This window comes from Puma concolor, chromosome D4 (genome assembly GCF_028749965.1).
Source record: "Puma concolor isolate L17-30 chromosome D4, mPumCon1.1.hap2, whole genome shotgun sequence".
NCBI classification, from domain to species: domain Eukaryota; kingdom Metazoa; phylum Chordata; class Mammalia; order Carnivora; family Felidae; genus Puma; species Puma concolor.
In genome coordinates, this window is record NC_141679.1 from 95,539,630 (window position 1) to 95,556,901 (window position 17,272).

Below are 17,272 nucleotides of genomic sequence, written 5' to 3' on the forward strand. Positions count from 1 at the left end.
TATTTCAGCAGCCCAAGAGACTTAATGCAGTTTCCTAAATTGTCTTTGAGGTTTCTGTGTTGGGACAGAGGTCAAGGGGAAGCCTTGCTGATGAGAAAAGGTGAAGGCGGGGTTGAAGCTTCCTTGGGGAGGCTGGTCATCCCGAGGTTCAGCTGAGCTTGAAGGAACATTGCAGAACCACATCTGGAGGTCTTAGGGCCTTCAGAGTTGGGACAGCCTAGGGCCAAAGGCTGCAGCGTGCTGAGGGAGGTCACCGCCGGGGGAAGAGAGGGATGGGAAGGGGGAAGGAAGGTCTGGCCTGCTGTCAGCGTGGCCATGAGAGAGCACAGAGAAGCTCTGTCTTTGTGGGGAGCTCGCTCTCTGAGCCAGGCTGAATCTGTCTGGAGCTGCTGGCTTGTCTTCAGTGCCACCCTACCCCACCCTACCAAACACCTCCCATTTCCCATATGGACCCACCTGGTGGGCACCAGGAACAGCCACAGGTACATCTGTGGTGACACATGCATTTGGGCTACTGAGTGTATGTGCCGGCATGTGGATGTGTTTGCTGGGAGTGTGGGTGTGCAGGTGTGCGGGAACGCGTGTGTCTGCTTGTGCGTGAGTGTGTATCATAGCAGCCCCGTTCTTGTTCAGCAGTCCCAAGAGTGACGACCTGTTTTCTAGGAAGGCCTTTGCAGAGGACCTGCCCCTAAGCCAAGCAGGAAGCACTGGCCTCTGGGGGAGAAGAAGCCAGAGGAGATCACAGGCCCCTGGGGGGCCCAGGCAGGGGTGCAGGGGGCCTGCGGGGAGCCAGGCAAGACACAGCAGTTATTTCTCAGACAGCTGCTGGGGTGCTCAGGGTTTAGTTGCCTCTGTTTTGTTGTTTGGCTGGTTCAGTGACTTGGTCGGCTTGGTCCTGGGCTTGCTTTGAGGAGGTTGTGGTGACCTGGCAGACGGCCCCTTCTGAGCTTTGTAAACTACTGGTGGTCTGCCTTAGCAAGGGCGGCAGATGAGCCTTTGACTTCTTCATGGGCCTTGTGGGTTTCAGTTCAGCGTTTGCCCTCTCTGCTCGCTCTGGAGGTGAGTGCGCTGTCCCGTGGGCCTGATGCCTGTCAGAGCTGCCTCTTCCCTGGGGGCATGTGGCAGGGCACCCGTTCCCACCAGGGCCGAGATCTCAGAGAGGCAAGTGCCGGGGCCCTCAGCACCACCACACAGAGCATGTCAGGCCACCAAGAAAGGTCTGGATGCTCTTCCTCTGCCCCTGTCCTCATCTGGGGATACTGCTATGTAAGAACAAGGCTGCAGACTGGTAACCCCGGGCCAGGGTATAACACCGGCTGCTGGCCCCATCTCCACTGTGGTGCTTCTTTTCTCCTGGGCGGGGTTCCTGGGGTTGCACAGGTATTCTGCCTCACAGCAGGTCCTGAGCTCCGTGTCAGCTTGTCAGCCAGGCACGTGTGTCCCCCTGCTTGGGCTGTAGGTCCCGCGGGTTCTCCTGGGATGTGGCTTTGGCTTGCTGTCCTCTGCAGCATGTCCTGGTCTGCTGTTGCTGGACACGGCGGTCGGTCTGACGTGATCACTGAAGATCCCACACACTGGGCGGGGTCTGAACTCCCGGGTGTGTGAATGTCTGCTCTCCTCTTTGTGTGGAGACCACTGAGCCCTGGAAGCTGTGGCTCAGAGCCCCGGTGTCTGTCTGTCCTCTGTCCGCTGGCCCCCCTCCCAACTGTTTCTGTTCTCCTGGTGAGTTGTGTTGGGTAGACGGGCAATGCCTGCTTCTTCCCCACTGCTGGGGTGGGGTTAGAGTGAAGCGCCCGAGTGACACTCGCCGTGACACTCCCTGCAGCCATGCCGTGTGGTCTGTGCAGGGGGAGGAGGACTGGTCCAGATGTTCTCTGTGACGCCTTGATGCTGGGTGGCCCTTCATGTCCTTGGTGTTTGAGAGGCTCTCCTGGGCCTTGTGCAGCCTCACACAGAGCCTGAGGGGAGAGGGTTCCACGCCTCCTCAGAGGGGCGTCCCTGTCCCTTGGAGTTGGGCTACAGCCCCAGGTGACAGCCACTTCAGGCCCCTGGGAGGGAAGGGACGGTAAGGGTGACATGGCCCTCCTGGTTCTCTGTACTTTGTCACCCTTCTCCTCACCTGGACTTCTGAATGCTGGTATACACACTCACTCACACAGTTCACTTACCTCATCGGAGTCACAGCCCCCTGACGCTCACTGTCATGCCTGTTCGTGCTCATACGTGTTCATACTCACCTGGTTGGTCACTCACACGTGTTCACACTCACATATGCACACATGCTCACTCATAACCCCACACTCATTCACACACTCTCGTATACTCACACACCATCCACGCACTCACGTTCAGTCATACACTGATTTGCACACTCACACACACACATTTGCACCCAGGACCTGCAGGCGAGTGAGTTGCTCTGGGCTCCTCACAAATGTGTGTAGACTCGGCCTTGAGAAGGAGTTGCTGGGAAGCCACCTGGGGAACTGCCTTAAAGGGGAATGATTGCGGAGATCTTTGGTTTCTCTCTGTTGGTTTTGGAAAAGCTTCCAGAAAGTCCCTGGGAAATGGCTGGAGCTATACCCAAAGGAAGTGGGTTGGTCATGTAGCCTGTTAGCCCCTGGGAAGGGTCGTGGTGAGCTGGAGGCATGTGGTTTAGAGCCTGGGGAGCCGATGGGGTCAGGTGGGCTGGGACAGAGCCAGCTGGTCAGGCAGCAGGGCCCAGGTGAAGCAGCAAAGGGCAGGTGTCCCGTGCTGGCTGGCTTTGCTCCCATCTTGAAGGCAAGGCGAATGCCTAGGTCATCCCACCGCAGCCCCGTGGGCGTGGGACACCAAGAGGCAGGGGGGGGCCATTTGGAACTTTGGACAAGTGGTGCTGGCTCTCTCCAAGCCGGCTGCCCTTCTAGGGGCCTAGTGTGCTGGGCCGTAGCGGATGGGCAGCAGGACCCCGGCTTCTCTTCTTCCAGCCGTGGTGGGTGTGCTGTGTTCTTTTTTAGCGCCACTTTTCTGCCGGATGCTCTTTCTTTCTCAACTTCTCTTTTCCCCCGAGGTCTCGGCCGGTGCCCATTCTGATGGAAGCGTCCCTGGCCTCCTGCCCAGATTTACACTGCAGCCTGCGCCCTGACCTGACATGGCTTAAACATGTTCTTGTCCTTTAGAGCCCTCTCTGGTTTTCTCACTTTTGTTTGTTTTGTCTTTTGCATGTGCAGTTTTGTAAAGCACACGCGAGGTGCTGCATCTCACAGCTCATCTGTCTCCAGCATAAACTCACCGTGAGTCGCTCTGCTACGATCCCCGTCTGTGGCTTCGTGACAGCTACATGCGAACACCTCCCTCCACCCCTAACTGCTTTTCCACCTCAAATCACTTGCTTCAGGGGCAGCTCCGGGAAAGCCTTCTGCAGCTGGCGGGGGACAGTGGGCATGCTTCCCGACGTCCCTGAGTCCTGTTCACGGGCATCAGCCTCTCTGAGCTCGGCCCCGCTCCTCTCCCTCCTGGTCGTCTTGTCTGCTGTCTGTCCATGTGCTGTCTCTCTGGTGTCTTCAGCACCTTCGCTTCTCCTGAGGTGACCACCGCTGGGCACCAATGGGTGCTGTCTCCTTACGGTTCCCATGACGGAGAGCGTTCATTAGGACTCACAGAGGACATTCACGGGGTCCTCCTTCCCCACTCCTTTTTCACTTGGGAGGGGGTGTATCTATGACCCTTAGGAAGTTGTGCCAGCAAGATCAGAGTTGCTGTCTCATGTTAGATCAGCCAGAGCCTGAGATAGAGCCATAGAAACCTCAGTGTGGCCCTCCTGGAGGTGACGCCAGTCTGGCGGGGGAAGTTGTCCTGGGAGGCTTGCCCCCAGGGGCTTCCTCCCAAGGGTCAGACCAACCCCTGCAGGTGAGAAGTCCCCGGAGTGCCTGGGTGTAGTCAGTAGGTAGCCGGGTGCCTGCTTTGTGTTCTGGTGCTGTGGGAGCCCTTGCCGTCACCGAGACACCTGCCCCCTACTCAGCCGGCACAGAGCCAGGTTCAGCTTGCCCGCAAGCACTTGGAGCTGCTGGCTGTTGGGGCCTGATGTCTCACAGGGTAAGAAAGCTGGATCCTGGATGAGTGATTCACAGGGTGGAGTAAAATGTGCACATAGGCGTTGATGGTGTCACAGTCGGGGCTGCTTCACGTCATCAGCGGCTGTGGGTAGCTGGCTCTCTCAGCCCAGAGACTTCAAAGCAGGGCCATACCAGTGAGGCTTCTTTTTGGGTCCTACAGGCGTCTGCAGTGCCTGGGTCAGGTGTGGCTGAATAGGGCTACACCAGCAAGCTGGGGTCGAGACATCACGGGAGCAGCTCCCCCATGTGACTCCTCAAAGAGCCTTTTTAGACAAGAGCTTTGCCTGGATCATTGTCACCTGTGTGTCAGACGGTTGGCCTGGCTCTCGCTCTCATGTTCTTGCTACTTGTGAAGTCGGTGGAGAGGTGCAGAGACCGGTGGTGGCCAGACTGAGCAAGGACAGGGCGGCAGCCAGGTGGGTGCAGGCTGACTCAGACAGCAACAGGGAGGAGAGGCCTGGCACGCAGACTCAGAGACACGTCCAGAGAGGAAGTCAGCAGCATCACTGGTAGGTGGTTGCAGACAGTTTCAGGCGGCACTAGGGCCCAGAGAGGCAGAGAGACCCAGCAGGAGCAGGGCCCCAGAGGGGCCACGTGGCACAAGTGTTCAGTGTCTTGCTCCCCTGGGAAGTTATGAGAGGAGAGGAGTCTGCCAGCCCCGTGGCACCCTCCAGTCTCGCGGGTTAGCTGGTTGCTGGCAGAGGAGGAGCTGCAGCCCAGGGTGGGCCTGAGGGCACAGCCATGTCATCACAAGCTCATCCTCACCGGAGCTCCCGGCCACTCCAAGTCGGAACATTGTTCCCACTGTCTCTACTGCCTGTCTGTTCTGACAGAACTCACCTCCCCGCCCCTCACCGTCTTGGGCTGTTTCTAACACTAACCCTGCTGCTGCTGTGCTGTCAGCCCTCGTGGGCTCTTATGTCTGAGGAGTGACCCTCAAGGCTGTCATCCCTTTCACGTGGTTCAGCATTGTTCAGAGTTGGGTCCTTTGTTTCGGTGCCAGCCTGGGATGGGGTAGGTCCCCGGTGGCTTTAGTCTGAAGCCAGAGAAACAGAGGGTGGTCGTGTTGCAAGGCGTCCCCAGGAGTAGGGCTGCATGGCTTTGGTGTGTCAGAGGAGGCAGCTCAGGGCCTGGGGTGGCAGTTGAAGCTGTGGGGTAGCAGATGGCCAGAGAGGCTAACAGTTGTCCACCCTGTGTTGCCCTGGCCTGTCTGCCACATGGGCTCCCGGGTGAGGCACAGACGGTGTACTCTTCTGCCTTCACACTTTTGAGGCACTGCCCTGGAAATGGCTCCCCACACTGGAGCCCGGACCTCACTTCAAAGGGACAGGGTTAAGCATCATATGCTTTGTGCAGGCCAGCTGCAGGGACTGGGCTTCCCCCACCCGGCCACCTCTGTCTTTGCAGGTCAGCATGGTGCTCAGTGGCCCAGGGCCCTGGAGCTGGTGGCAGGGTTGGCCTGGGGCCCCTCAGGCTGTCACTCTAGGCTGTGGTGTCAGTACAGTTGGGGTCTGGCCAAGGCCTCATATCTTTAGATACCTTTTCTTCTGTGTTGCCTTTGCATGCATCTGATCCTGGCTCCGTCAATGGCTCACCGTGGGGCCCTCTGTGAGTCGCAGCCTCTAGGCTCAGTGTCTTCATCTGTGAAATGGGGACAAGAGCAGCACCTAATTCCTAAAGGTAGTTTTGGGGGTCGGATGAGGTGGGCATTGCAGCCGGTAGCACAGTGTGGCCCTTGAACAATACAGGTGCCACAGCCGGCATTGTTCTTAGCTGCCACCACCACCGCCGTGGTGGGTCCAGAAACCTCCAGAGGCTGAAGGAGGAGAGTCTGGCCTCAGCAGAGGTTTCTGCTTGGCTGAGGTGGGACTGGAGTCGCCTGCATTGGAACCCTTATTCAGCAAAGACCCCAGAATGCAAAGGGCTTCCCATGTATCCTGGGCTGTGGAGCCCCACATGTAACCATGTGGGTGAGGCTGGAGGGTGGTCGAGGCCTTTGGTAGCCTGTGCAGTGGGGGCTGAGTCTGGAGCACAGGCCATTCCTGGTGCTGGAGGGCTCCTCCCTGTGCTGGTGGATGAAGGGGGCTCCCTGTGGAGCCAGGAGAAAGGAGGGCATTGAGGACCATGGGAGGAAGCATCTCCAGCCCTCGACCTGAGTGCTGGGCTCCTGGGAGCAAATGGCCGCTGAGCCCAGTGGCAGCTGCCCAGATGGGGCTGACCACCTTAGGGAGCAGTCACAGCTTTACTCTTCACTCCTGTTAGGGCCAGCTGCCCCTGGGCAGCTCTGCTGTATGCTTCAGCGAGGCCCGTGCCCCAGGGCTGCTGCAGGTGGCTCCCTGCCTCCTGCCTCTTCCTCAGTCCTGCCCCATTTGGACGCTGCCCCCCACCTCTCCCCATTTTGGTCTTCCTGGCCAGCAGCCCACCTGCCCTGGAAGCCTGTCTGCCACCTCATGCTGGTTCTTATCATTCCCACTGCCCTGCATCCCGTGGCCAAGGGCCCCTGTGCACCTGCTCAAGGGTGGCTTTGAGCCCCCACCTGGGACCCCCCCCCCCCCCCGTCAGTCTTTGGGCTCACGATGGGGCGAGGCCAGCGCTGAATTCTTGTTACCCTGGGTATCCCCCACCTGCTCTGCACCGACTGCCAGGGGTCTTGAGGGCTCCTGCCACCCCTCCTCCCTGCGTCCACTCTGCCATCCCTCCATTGCTACGACCATCTGTGGCTTCCCCTGCGAGGCAGAGAGGTGGGGGGGCGGGGCGGACGCTCACTGCCGGTCTCCCCACAGCAGGCCGCAGAACTCGGCCAAAGCACGCTCGGTCTGGGAGCAGAGGGCCAGCCAGCTGCGGCTGCAGAACCTGCGGGCCAGCTGCGAGGCGCTGTACAGCGAGATGGACCCCGAGGAGCGGCTGCGCTACGCCACCACGCGCCACCTGCGGCCGGACATGAAGACGCACCTGGACCGGCCGCTCGTGGTGGAGCTGGGCCGCGACGGGCCGCGGGGCCCCCCGGGGGGCAAGGCCCGGCCCGAGGGCGCAGAGGCCGGCGAGGGCACGGACCCACCCCGCAGGCACCACCGGCACCGCGACAAGGCCCCGGCAGCGGCCCCGGCGGCGGCGGCGGAGCAGGACAGGGCAGACGCCCCGAAGGCCGAGGGCGGGGAGTCCGGGGCCCGGGAGGAGCGGGCGCGGCCGCACCGCAGCCGCAGCAAGGAGGCCCGGAGCGAGCGCGGCCGCGGCCCGGGCCCCGAGGGCGGCCGGCGCCACCACCGGCGCGGCTCCCCGGAGGAGGCGACCGAGCGGGAGCCCCGGCGCCACCGCGCCCACCGGCACGCACCCGACCAGGGCAAGGAGGGCGCCGCGCCCGGGACCAAGGGAGAGCGGCGAGCGCGCCACCGCGGCGGCCCCCGGGCCGGCCCCCGGGAGGCCGGCAGCGGCGAGGAGCCGGCGCGGCGGCACCGGGCCCGGCACAAGGCGCTGCCCACGCACGAGGACGCGGAGAAGGAGGGCGAGGTCGAGGACAGGGACAAGGAGAAGGAGCTCCGGAACCATCAGCCCAAGTGAGGGAGTGCGCGTGGTGGAGGCGGGGCCCTGGCGAGGGGCGAGGGGCTGGGGGTGCCGGTGGCGCAGGGTTCAGGGGTGCGGGGCTGTCCCTGTTCAGGTTGGCCGTCCCGCCTTCCGTCTCAGCCTCTCTCTCTGCGGTGGGGACAACCCTGCCCTGTTGGGGCGACGTGTAAAATCCTTAAAACCGCGTGGGGATCAGGTTTGCTTCGTGCGTGTCCGTCGTTATTCTAAGGCTCGCAGGAGAGAGAGGGTGTAGGACGAAATCGTTGGGACTGGTTTGGGACAGTTGGCTTGGGAAGATTGGAGAGAGACTGAGGGAGGCCCGAGGAGGCCACTGGGGGCTTAATGGTAGGAAGGAATAGGGCCAGGCTGGGTGGCCATGACAGAAAGGGCCTCCCAGCTCTCCACACCAGCTGGCTCGCCTGCTCCCTGGCAGGGACAGGCCATGACTCTGAGTCTGTGAGAAAGCTGGGGTGACAGGAGGCCCCAGGCTGAGGCCAGCACTCTTGGGCGCCTGCCCGGCAGCTGGAAGCCCCTGCTCAGGTCTAGAGTCTGTCTTTGTGTGCAGAGTTCTGGAGGGGCCGCAGGTGGAGTAGCTTAGAGAAACACCCTCTTCTGGGCTTCTTCATTCTGCACATAGTTCCCTTTTATACACATAGTGTGATGCCAGCCATGCCTGGTCGTGTGCCAGGGACAGACAGGTTGAGTCGGCCCCATTTTTACTTTTCAGACCTGAAAACACAGAAATGTACAAAGTGATGAAAACCATATGAAATGTCAGAGTAGCAGAGGAAGTGGTCAGGGAGTTATCTGATTTGCATCGGGGCATAAGGAGCTGGATTTTGCAGACTGACTAGGAGTTTAGGGCTGCATCAGAGTCTGATGTGCATTCTTGGTTGCAGGGAGCCACGCTGTGACCTGGAGGCCAGTGAGATGATGGGTGTGGGCCCTGTACATGCACTGCCCAGCACCTGCCTACAGAAGGTGGAGGAACAGCCAGAAGATGCAGACAATCAGCGGAATGTCACACGGATGGGCAGTCAACCCTCGGACCTGAGTGCCACTGTGCATATCCCGGTGACGCTGACCGGCCCTCCTGGGGAGACCACGGTTGTTCCCAGTGAGTATCTCCCCGTATCACCGGGGCAGGGCCCACCTTATGCAGGTGCAGTTTGCTCTCCCCTGTCCCCCTCTCTCCATGGCAGCCGCTTGGGGACAGAGCATGCCTGTGTGAGCCTGTCTACACCAGCTCGAGACAAAGTCCTTTGTGGTCAGCATCTGTGCCTTGATGTCTCTTTGTTTCCAGTGCCCCAGAGGAGCACTGTTGCTATCACATGCCACTTAAACTCTATTCTCCTCCCTTCCAAAAATATTTGCAAGTTACCAGCTCAGCGCCAGGCATGGTGTTAGAGTGCTGGGGATAGCGGGGGGGGGGGGGGGGGGGGAGTGGAACTGTGGGGCTTACGGTCTCGTCAGGAGAGCAGACCTCAGGATGGTCACAGCTCTTCATAGCTGTGTGAAAGCTGCTAAGGACCATGTCCCCAGAGTTGATGGGGGCTGAGAACTAGTGGGTGAGAAGGAGGAAGTTGTCGGGGTGCTGGTATTCCTACCGACTTACTTTGCCCTATGATCCCTGCACTAAGAGCCCCATAGGCCTTTGCCTCAGCCCCTTTTTTCTTCCCCCCACTCACTCACTCACTTACTCACACGTGAGCGTGAGCCTGATGGGGCAGCCACTCCATGCCTGACTGCCTGACCATGAGAGCAGGGACTGAGGGTACAGGGTGGACAAGATACTGCTCCTGTTTTCAGGCCACTCCACCTTGTGGGGACAAGACGGACAAATACCGTCCCCTCATACTGTGTGGAAGGTGCATAGACCTCTCGTGAGCGCCGAGGACAGAGAAGGCGTTCCACGGGGAGGGGAAGATACCACAGAAGCAGAGCTGACGTGCAAGGCCAAATGAAGATTTAGGTCTCGAGTAGACCAGTTGCCACCACCTGGTGTTGCCTGTGTTTGCAGATGTGTCCACAAACACAGACACGTGTCTGTGCCTGTTACCTCTTGTCAGGTGCTCTCACCTGGGGCCTGTGAACCAGTGCACAGTGCTAGGTGTGGCAATGGGAGATGGCCAGCTCCTGCTGCTTAAGCTCTCCTCCTTTTTGCTTCCTTGGGAGAATGCTTTCCCTGGCCTATCCCTGGTTTCCCTTCCCATGGGTGATAGTGGGTCTGTCTTACCAGACTCCTGGAAAGCAACCCCCCTGGTCTGAGTCTCTCTGGACAAACTTGAGGATCGGCCCAGGCTTCCCACCTGACTTTTGTCAAGCCCCTCTTCCCCACCTCCTGGCAACCCCTGATCTTTTTTACTGTCTCTGTAGTTTTTGCCTTTTCCAGAATGTCATCGCGTTGGAATCATACAGTGTATAGCCTTTTCAGATTGGCTTCTTTCACTTACCAATATGCATTTCAGGTTCCTGCCATGTCTTTTCATGGCTCAATAGCGCATTTCTTTTTAGCACTGAATAGTATTCCATTGTCTGGGTATACTGCAGTTTATTTATCCACGCACCTATTGAAGGACATCTTGGTTGCTTCCAAATTTTGGCCATTATGAATAAAGCTGCTATAAACGTGTGCAAGATTTTGTGTGAACTGGTTTTCAACTTCTTTGGGTAAATACCAAGGGGAGTAATGGCTGTATCATATGGTAAGACTATGTTTCATTTTGTAAGAAACCACTGAACTGCTTATACCATTTTGCATTTCCACTAGTAACGTACGAGGGTCCTATTGTTCCACATCCTTGTCAGCAGTTGGTATTGTCAGTGTTCCAGATTTTGGCCAGTCTAGTAAGTATGTCGTAGCATCAAATTGTTTAAGTTTGCGTTTTCCTAATGATGTGTGATGTGGAACATTGTTTTCATATACTTATTTGCTATCTGTCTTTTCCTCTTCAGTGAGCTGTCTCTTAAGATCTTTGGCCCATTTTTTAATCTGGTTGTTTTCTTATTTTCAAATTTTAGGTGTTCTTTGCATATCCCGGATAACACTCTTTTATCAGATGTGTTTTTTTACAAATATTTTTTCCCATCCGTGGCTCATCTTGTTCTCTTGACGTTATCTTTCACAGAGCAGAATTTATTAATTCTAACTGATACGTTATTTTTCTCATGGATCATATATTTGGCATTGCATCTAAAAAGGATCATCTGTGTGAAAGGTATTATGTCTATCTATATTCATTTTTGCATGTGGACATCCAGCACCATTTGTTCGAAGAGGTGATCTTTGCCCCACTGATTACCTTTGCTTCTTTGTCAAAGATCAGTTGATTCTATTTCTGGGGTCTATTTCTGAGCTCTGTATTCTGTTCTTTTGCCCTGTTTGTCTATTTTTTTTTTTTTTTTTTTTTTTTTTTTACCAATACAGCACTGTCTTGATCACTGTAATATTATGGTGAGTCTTGAAGTTGGGTAGTGTCAGACCTCTAACTTTGTTCTTCTCCTTCTGTATTGAAGTGTTGGCTATTGTGGGTCTCTTGCTTCTCCATGTAAACTTTGGAATCAGTTTGTTGATATCCATAAGATAACTTGATGAGATTTTGCTTGGGATTGCATTGAATCTATAGGTCAGGTTGTTAAGAACTGACACCTTGACAATATTGAATCTTCCTATCCATGAACATGGAACATTTCTATCCTTATGTAGTTCTTTGGTTTTATTCATCAGAGTTTCAGTTTTCTACGTATAGATATTGTAGATACTTTTTGTTAGATTTATACTTAAGAATTTCATTTTGGGGGGAGCTCATATGAATTAATTATTCTCAAGTTAGGTAACAGGCAGTGTAGTCTTGGCTTCTGGAGTAGAACCCGGTGATTCGTCACTTATAAATGACACCCAGTGATCATCCTGATGAGTGTCCTCCTTAAATGCCCATCACCCATTTACTCCACCGGCCAACCTCCCAACCCCCATCAGCCCTCAGTTTGTTCTCTGCATTTAAGAGTGTCTTACGATTTGTCTCCTTCTCTGTTTCTTATTTTTGCTCCCCTTTCCCTATGTGCATCTAAGTTTCTCAAATTCCACATATGAGTGAAATGTGATATCTGTCTTTCTCTGACTGACTTATTTTGCTTAGCATAAGACTCTCCAGTTCCATCCATGTTGTTGCAAATGGCAAGATTTCATTCTTTTTCATCACTGAGTAGTATTCCATTGTATATGTATACCACATCTTTTTAATCCATCAGTTGATGGACATTTGGGCACTTTTCATAATTTGGCTATTGTTGATAATGCTGCTAGAAATATTGGGGTGCATGTGCCCCTTCAAATCAGCATTTTGTATCCTTTGGAAATACCCCTACTAGTGCAATTGCTGGGTCGTAGGGTAGTTCTGTTAATGATATTGTGCTTTAAATTTCAAATCCTGCTCATTCATTGTTGGTAAATAGGAAAGCAATTGACCTTTGTGTATTAACCTTGTATCCTGCAACTTTAAATCACTTTAAGTTCCAGAAGTTTGTTGTTGTTGTTGTTGTTGTTGATTCTTTTGGTTTTCCATATATATTATCATGTCATCTGTGAACAAAGACAGTTTCATGTCTTCCTTCCCAATCCATATACGTTTTGTTTCCTTGCCTTGCCTTACTGCATTAGTAGGACTTCCAGCACAATGTTGAAAAGGAGTGGTGAGAGGTGACGTCATTGCCTTGTACCTCATCTCAGTGGGAAAACTTCAAGTCTCTCATCATTAAGTATGAGGTGAGCTGTAGGTTTTTTGTGGAGAGTATTTATCAAGTTGAGGAAATTCCCCTCTATTCCATAGTTCACTGGGAGATTTTATAATGAGTAGGTGTTGGATTTTGTCAGATGCTTTTTCTGCATCTATTGATATGATCAAGTGACTTTTCCTTTTTAATCTGTTGATGGGATGAATTACATTCAATGATTTTCAAGTGTTGGACCAGCCTTGAATACCTGACACAGCTCTCCCATTTGGTTATGGTATATGATTATTTTTATACTTTTGGGGGGATTTGATTTGCTAATATTTTGTTGAGGATTTTTGCATCTATGTTCATGAGAGATATTGGTCTAACCAGTTTTCTTGTAATGCCTTGTCTGGTTTTGTTACTAGGGGAAGGCTGACCTCATAAAATGAGTTAGGAAGTTACTCCCTTTGCTTCTATCCTTTGAAAGAGATTGTTGATGATTGGTATAATTTCTTCCTTAATTGTTTGGTAGAATTCATCAGTGAACCCATCTGGGCCTGGTGCTTTCTGTGTTTTGGAAGGTAGTTAATTTATGAATCAATCTCTTTAATAGAAGCCTATTTATTTTTATTTTCATTTATTTATTAAAAAAAATTTTTTTTTTGAGAGAGAGACAGAGAGACAGAGAGACAGAGTGCAAGACGGGGAGGGCCAGAGAGAGAGGGAGACACAGAAGCTGAAGCAGGCTCCAGGCTCTGAGCTGTCAGCACAGAGCCCAATGTGGGGCTCGAACTCAGGAGCCATGAACTGAGCCGAAGTCAGACACTTACCCGACTGAGCCACCCAGGAGTCCCAGAAGCCTGTTTAGATTGTGTATTTCTTCTTGTGTGAGTTTCAGGGAGATTTGTCCTTCCAAGGAATTGGTCCATTACATGCAGGTTATCAAATTTGTGGGCATAAGAGTTGTTCATAGTATTCTTTTATCATCCTTTTCATGTCCATGAGCAGTCGTGATGTCCCTTCTTTCATTTCTTATATTAGTAATTTGTGTTTTCCCTGTTTTTTCCTCGTTAGTCTAAATAGAGGCTTATCAATTTTAATGATCTTTTCAAAGAAACAGTTGCATTGGTTTTGTTGATATTCTTTATTAATTTTCTCTTTTTAGTTTCATTGATTTCTGCTCTAATTCTTATTATTTCTTTTCTTCTGCTTACTTTTAGCATGCTTTTTCTTTTTGTTTCCTATGGTGGAAGCTTAGATTATTGATTTTAAATCTTCCTTTTCTAATATATGCATTCAGTGTTATAAATTTCCTTGTAAGCATTGCTTCTGCATTCAACAAACTGGTAAGTTGTGTTTTCATTTTCATTTAGTTAAAAAAAATATATATATATATGTTTATATTTGATGTTTATTTATTTTTGAGGGGAAGGGGCAGAAGAGAGGGAAACAGAGGATCCAAAGCAGGCTCCGTGCTGACAGCAGACAGCCCCACGTGGGGCTCAAACTCACGAACTGCGAGATCATGACCTGAGCTGAAATCCAATGCTTAACTGACTGAGCCAACCATGTGCCCCTAGTTAAAAATATTTGTAAATGTCTTTTGAGATTTCTTCTTTGACCCATGTATTAGTTAGAAGTGTATTGTTTAATTTCTACGTCTTTGGGGGACTTCCAGTTATCCTTCTGTTATGGCTTCTAGTTTAATTCCATTGTGATGTGAGGACAGACATTGTTGCCCACTTTTTAATTGGGTTGCAAATATTTTCCCCCAGTTTGTGGCTTGTCTTTTCATTCTCTTGATGTCTAGTATTTATGACTGTTAATGGTGCAAGGGTTAGTTTGGGTTCTGTCTTGGCCTCTGCTGGGTGTGGAAATCTGGGCTATTGCTTTTTAAATGTCAGTTTTGTATCTTCCTACTTTTCTAACCCTCAAATTGCGTATTACTTTTAGCACTGACTCCGGTTTCTTTCTAAGTATAATGTCAAAACTTCTACAAATACAGCTTTAACTATTCCTTTCCAATCTTAGACCTCTCATTGTTTGTTTTTCTAATTTTTAAATTTTTTGCGTGATTGCATTGGCTAAATACACTATCAGGTAACAGTGGACTTAGTGGGTACCCTTACCTTGTTTCTGCCTGTATTTGGGTTTGAGGTGTGTGTGTGTGTGTGTGTGTGTGTGTGTGTGTGTGTGTGTGTGTGTAAAATCAAGGTACAGTACTCATAAATTCCTATTTCAGTAAGTATTTGTCAGGAATAGATGTTGAATTTTGTTGAATGCCTTTTTAGCATGCTAGACATCATACATTTTCCCTCTTAAATATGGAGATTTATAGTAATGAACTTTTTACCATTGAACTGTCTTTGTGATCTTACAATAAACCCTGCTTAGTTAACATTTTTTTTTTAAATTTTTTTTTTCAACATTTATTTATTTTTGGGACAGAGAGAGACAGAGCATGAACGGGGGAGGGGCAGAGAGAGAGGGAGACACAGAATCGGAAACAGGCTCCAGGCTCCGAGCCATCAGCCCAGAGCCCGACGCGGGGCTCGAACTCACGGACCGCGAGATCGTGACCTGGCTGAAGTCGGACGCTTAACCGACTGCGCCACCCAGGCGCCCCTAAACCCTGCTTAGTTAACATTTTTAAAAAAGATTTTTATTTTTTAAGTAATCTCTGCACCCAATGTGGGGCTTGAACTCACAACCCCAAGATCAAGAGTTACATGCTTTACTGACTGAGCCAACCAGGTACCCCAGTTAACATATTTTTAAATGTGATGTTACATTCTGTTAATATTTTATGTAGGATTTTTGGATTGATACTTTTTACTGACACCAGTTCTTTTAGGGTTCCCAGACCCATGTCCAGCATGAAGAGGGTCCCCAGGTACCAAGCAATTCTCAGACATCAGGAGGGTGTCCAAGAGTTTGTCTCAATTCTGATACTACCTACCAGTAGATACCATCAGATTCCACAGGTTAAGGGCTCAGCCTACAAGACTGAGATCTACAAGCCCTCATTTCAGACACCAGTCAGAAGCCTCAGGCCGTCGCCTGTGCTTCTGACCTGCCAACTGCGATGGGAGGTTTCAATGACCTTTTCCTTAAGTTCTTTAAATTTGCTCACAGAACTCAGAGAAACACTTAGGTTTACCAGCTTGTTAAAGGATATTAAACAGGATAAGAATCAACAGCTAGATGAAGAAATATGTATGGTGAGGTCTGGAGAAAAAGGTGTGGAGCTTCCATGCTCTTTATTGGCACGCCACTCTTCCCAATCCCTACCTGTTCACCAATCCAGAGGCTCTCTAAACCCAGTCTTTGGGTTTTATGCAGGCTTTGTTGCAGTCCTAAGTCATTGACCATTGGCTGGTCCAACCTCCATCCCCTACTTCCTCCCTGGAAGTCAGGGTTGGGGCTGAAAGTTCCAACCCTTTAATCATGTGGTTAGTCCTCCTGGCAACAAGTCCCAGCCCTTGGATGGAATCCAAAAGTCACCCTCATTAGTAACAGGACACCCATGTCACCTTTATGGCTCTGAAATGTTTCTCAGAAACTGGAGGAAGGCCAAATGTATCTGTGAAATAGATTTTAGACCAAATATATATTTCTTACAAATCATTATATTGCATATTTTAGAGTGAGATGTGTTCTATAGTTTTCCTATCTTATCTTTAAGTATTGTAAGGTTTAGATATGAATACTATATAGTTACAATATGCTTAATGTATCCATCACTGAAAGTCAAATGTTATAATGTTTCAAATTTCCTATTACTTTATTTTATTTATTAAAAAAACATTTTTTTAATGTTTATTTATTTTTGAGAGAGACAGAGACAGAATGTGAGTGGGTTAGGGGTAGAGAGAGAGGGAGACACAGAAAGCAAAGCAGGCTCCAGGCTCCAAGCTGTCAGCACAGGGCCCGACGCGGGGCTTGAACTCACAAGCTGTGAGATCATGACCTGAGCCGAAGTTGGACACTCAACCAACTGAGCCATCCAGGCGCCCCTATATTTCCTATTATTTTAAATGGGAAAATTATAATGTACTGTAAAAATTTTAATGTATTACAGTCGGTTGTACTCAAAATCCTCAGTCAATTTTTAAAAATATAACGAAAGCATAGTTAAACACTGAAAAGTATCAACTATCATATCAGGACATAAAATGCTTTCCTTCCCTGATCACCACAGTTAAAATAGCTGTTAACAAGCAATTGCTTTGGACACGTCCTTTATTGAAGCTTATTGCATTTTTCAAAAACATCCACACATGATTCTAATAGTCAACCAACTGAATTTGGAATCTTGCCTGAGAGTTTTTCCCTACATTTGTTGTTGTTGTTGTTGTTGTTGTTGTTGTTGTTGTTGTTGTTGTTAAAAATGTTGTATTAAGAGGCACCTGGGTGTTTCAGTCAAGTGTCCCACTCTTGATATTGGCTCCAATCATGATCTTGTGGTCATGAAATTAAGCCCTGTGTGGGGTCCTGTGCTGAGAGTGGAGCCTGCTTGAGATTCTCTCTCTCTCCCTCTCTTTCTGTCCCTCCCCCCACTCATGCTGTCTCTCTCGCGCAAAATAAATAAATAAACTTTTTAAAAATGTTCTGTTGAGATTTGCGCAGTGGCAGTATCGTAGCCAATGAGGTTTATCCGAGGCGCGATTATTGCTAATTGAAAACTAAAAATGTTCTGTTGAGTTTGGGGGAAGTATACATTTTTCCTACATAAACATCAGCCAAAAAAAAACCCCAACAACATTGTAATGAGAGATACATATGTTTTCCTGAAGTGAGGGTATTATAAAACTAAGGGGAACTCTATGGGGAAAATTTACCCAAGGCGGTCTGTAGGACATAACCCTTACTGATTCATAAAAAGAAAGTTTTCTTCTTTT

The 17,272-nt window shown here is 50.9% G+C and overlaps 1 protein-coding gene and 1 non-coding gene across 11 annotated transcripts in view; both read left to right on the forward strand.

Annotated features, from left to right (window-relative positions):
* CACNA1B (calcium voltage-gated channel subunit alpha1 B) overlaps nucleotides 1-17,272 on the forward strand; it is a 192,692-nt gene that overhangs the window by 93,105 nt on the left and 82,315 nt on the right. For 6 of the 10 annotated variants that reach the window (XM_086684663.1, XM_086684670.1, XM_086684668.1 and 3 more), the window contains exons 19-21: nucleotides 3,210-3,272; nucleotides 6,878-7,648; nucleotides 8,555-8,772. In XM_086684663.1, the coding sequence (XP_086540789.1) occupies nucleotides 3,210-3,272; nucleotides 6,878-7,648; nucleotides 8,555-8,772 (1,052 nt within the window). The remainder of the gene's footprint in view (nucleotides 1-3,209; nucleotides 3,273-6,877; nucleotides 7,649-8,554; nucleotides 8,773-17,272) is intronic. The other 4 variants (XM_086684667.1, XM_086684669.1, XM_086684664.1 and 1 more) reach the window with 3 other exon arrangements.
* On the forward strand, nucleotides 16,989-17,125 carry LOC112861143 (U4 spliceosomal RNA). Its single transcript, XR_015243604.1, has one exon. It is a non-coding gene; the product is annotated as a U4 spliceosomal RNA (small nuclear RNA).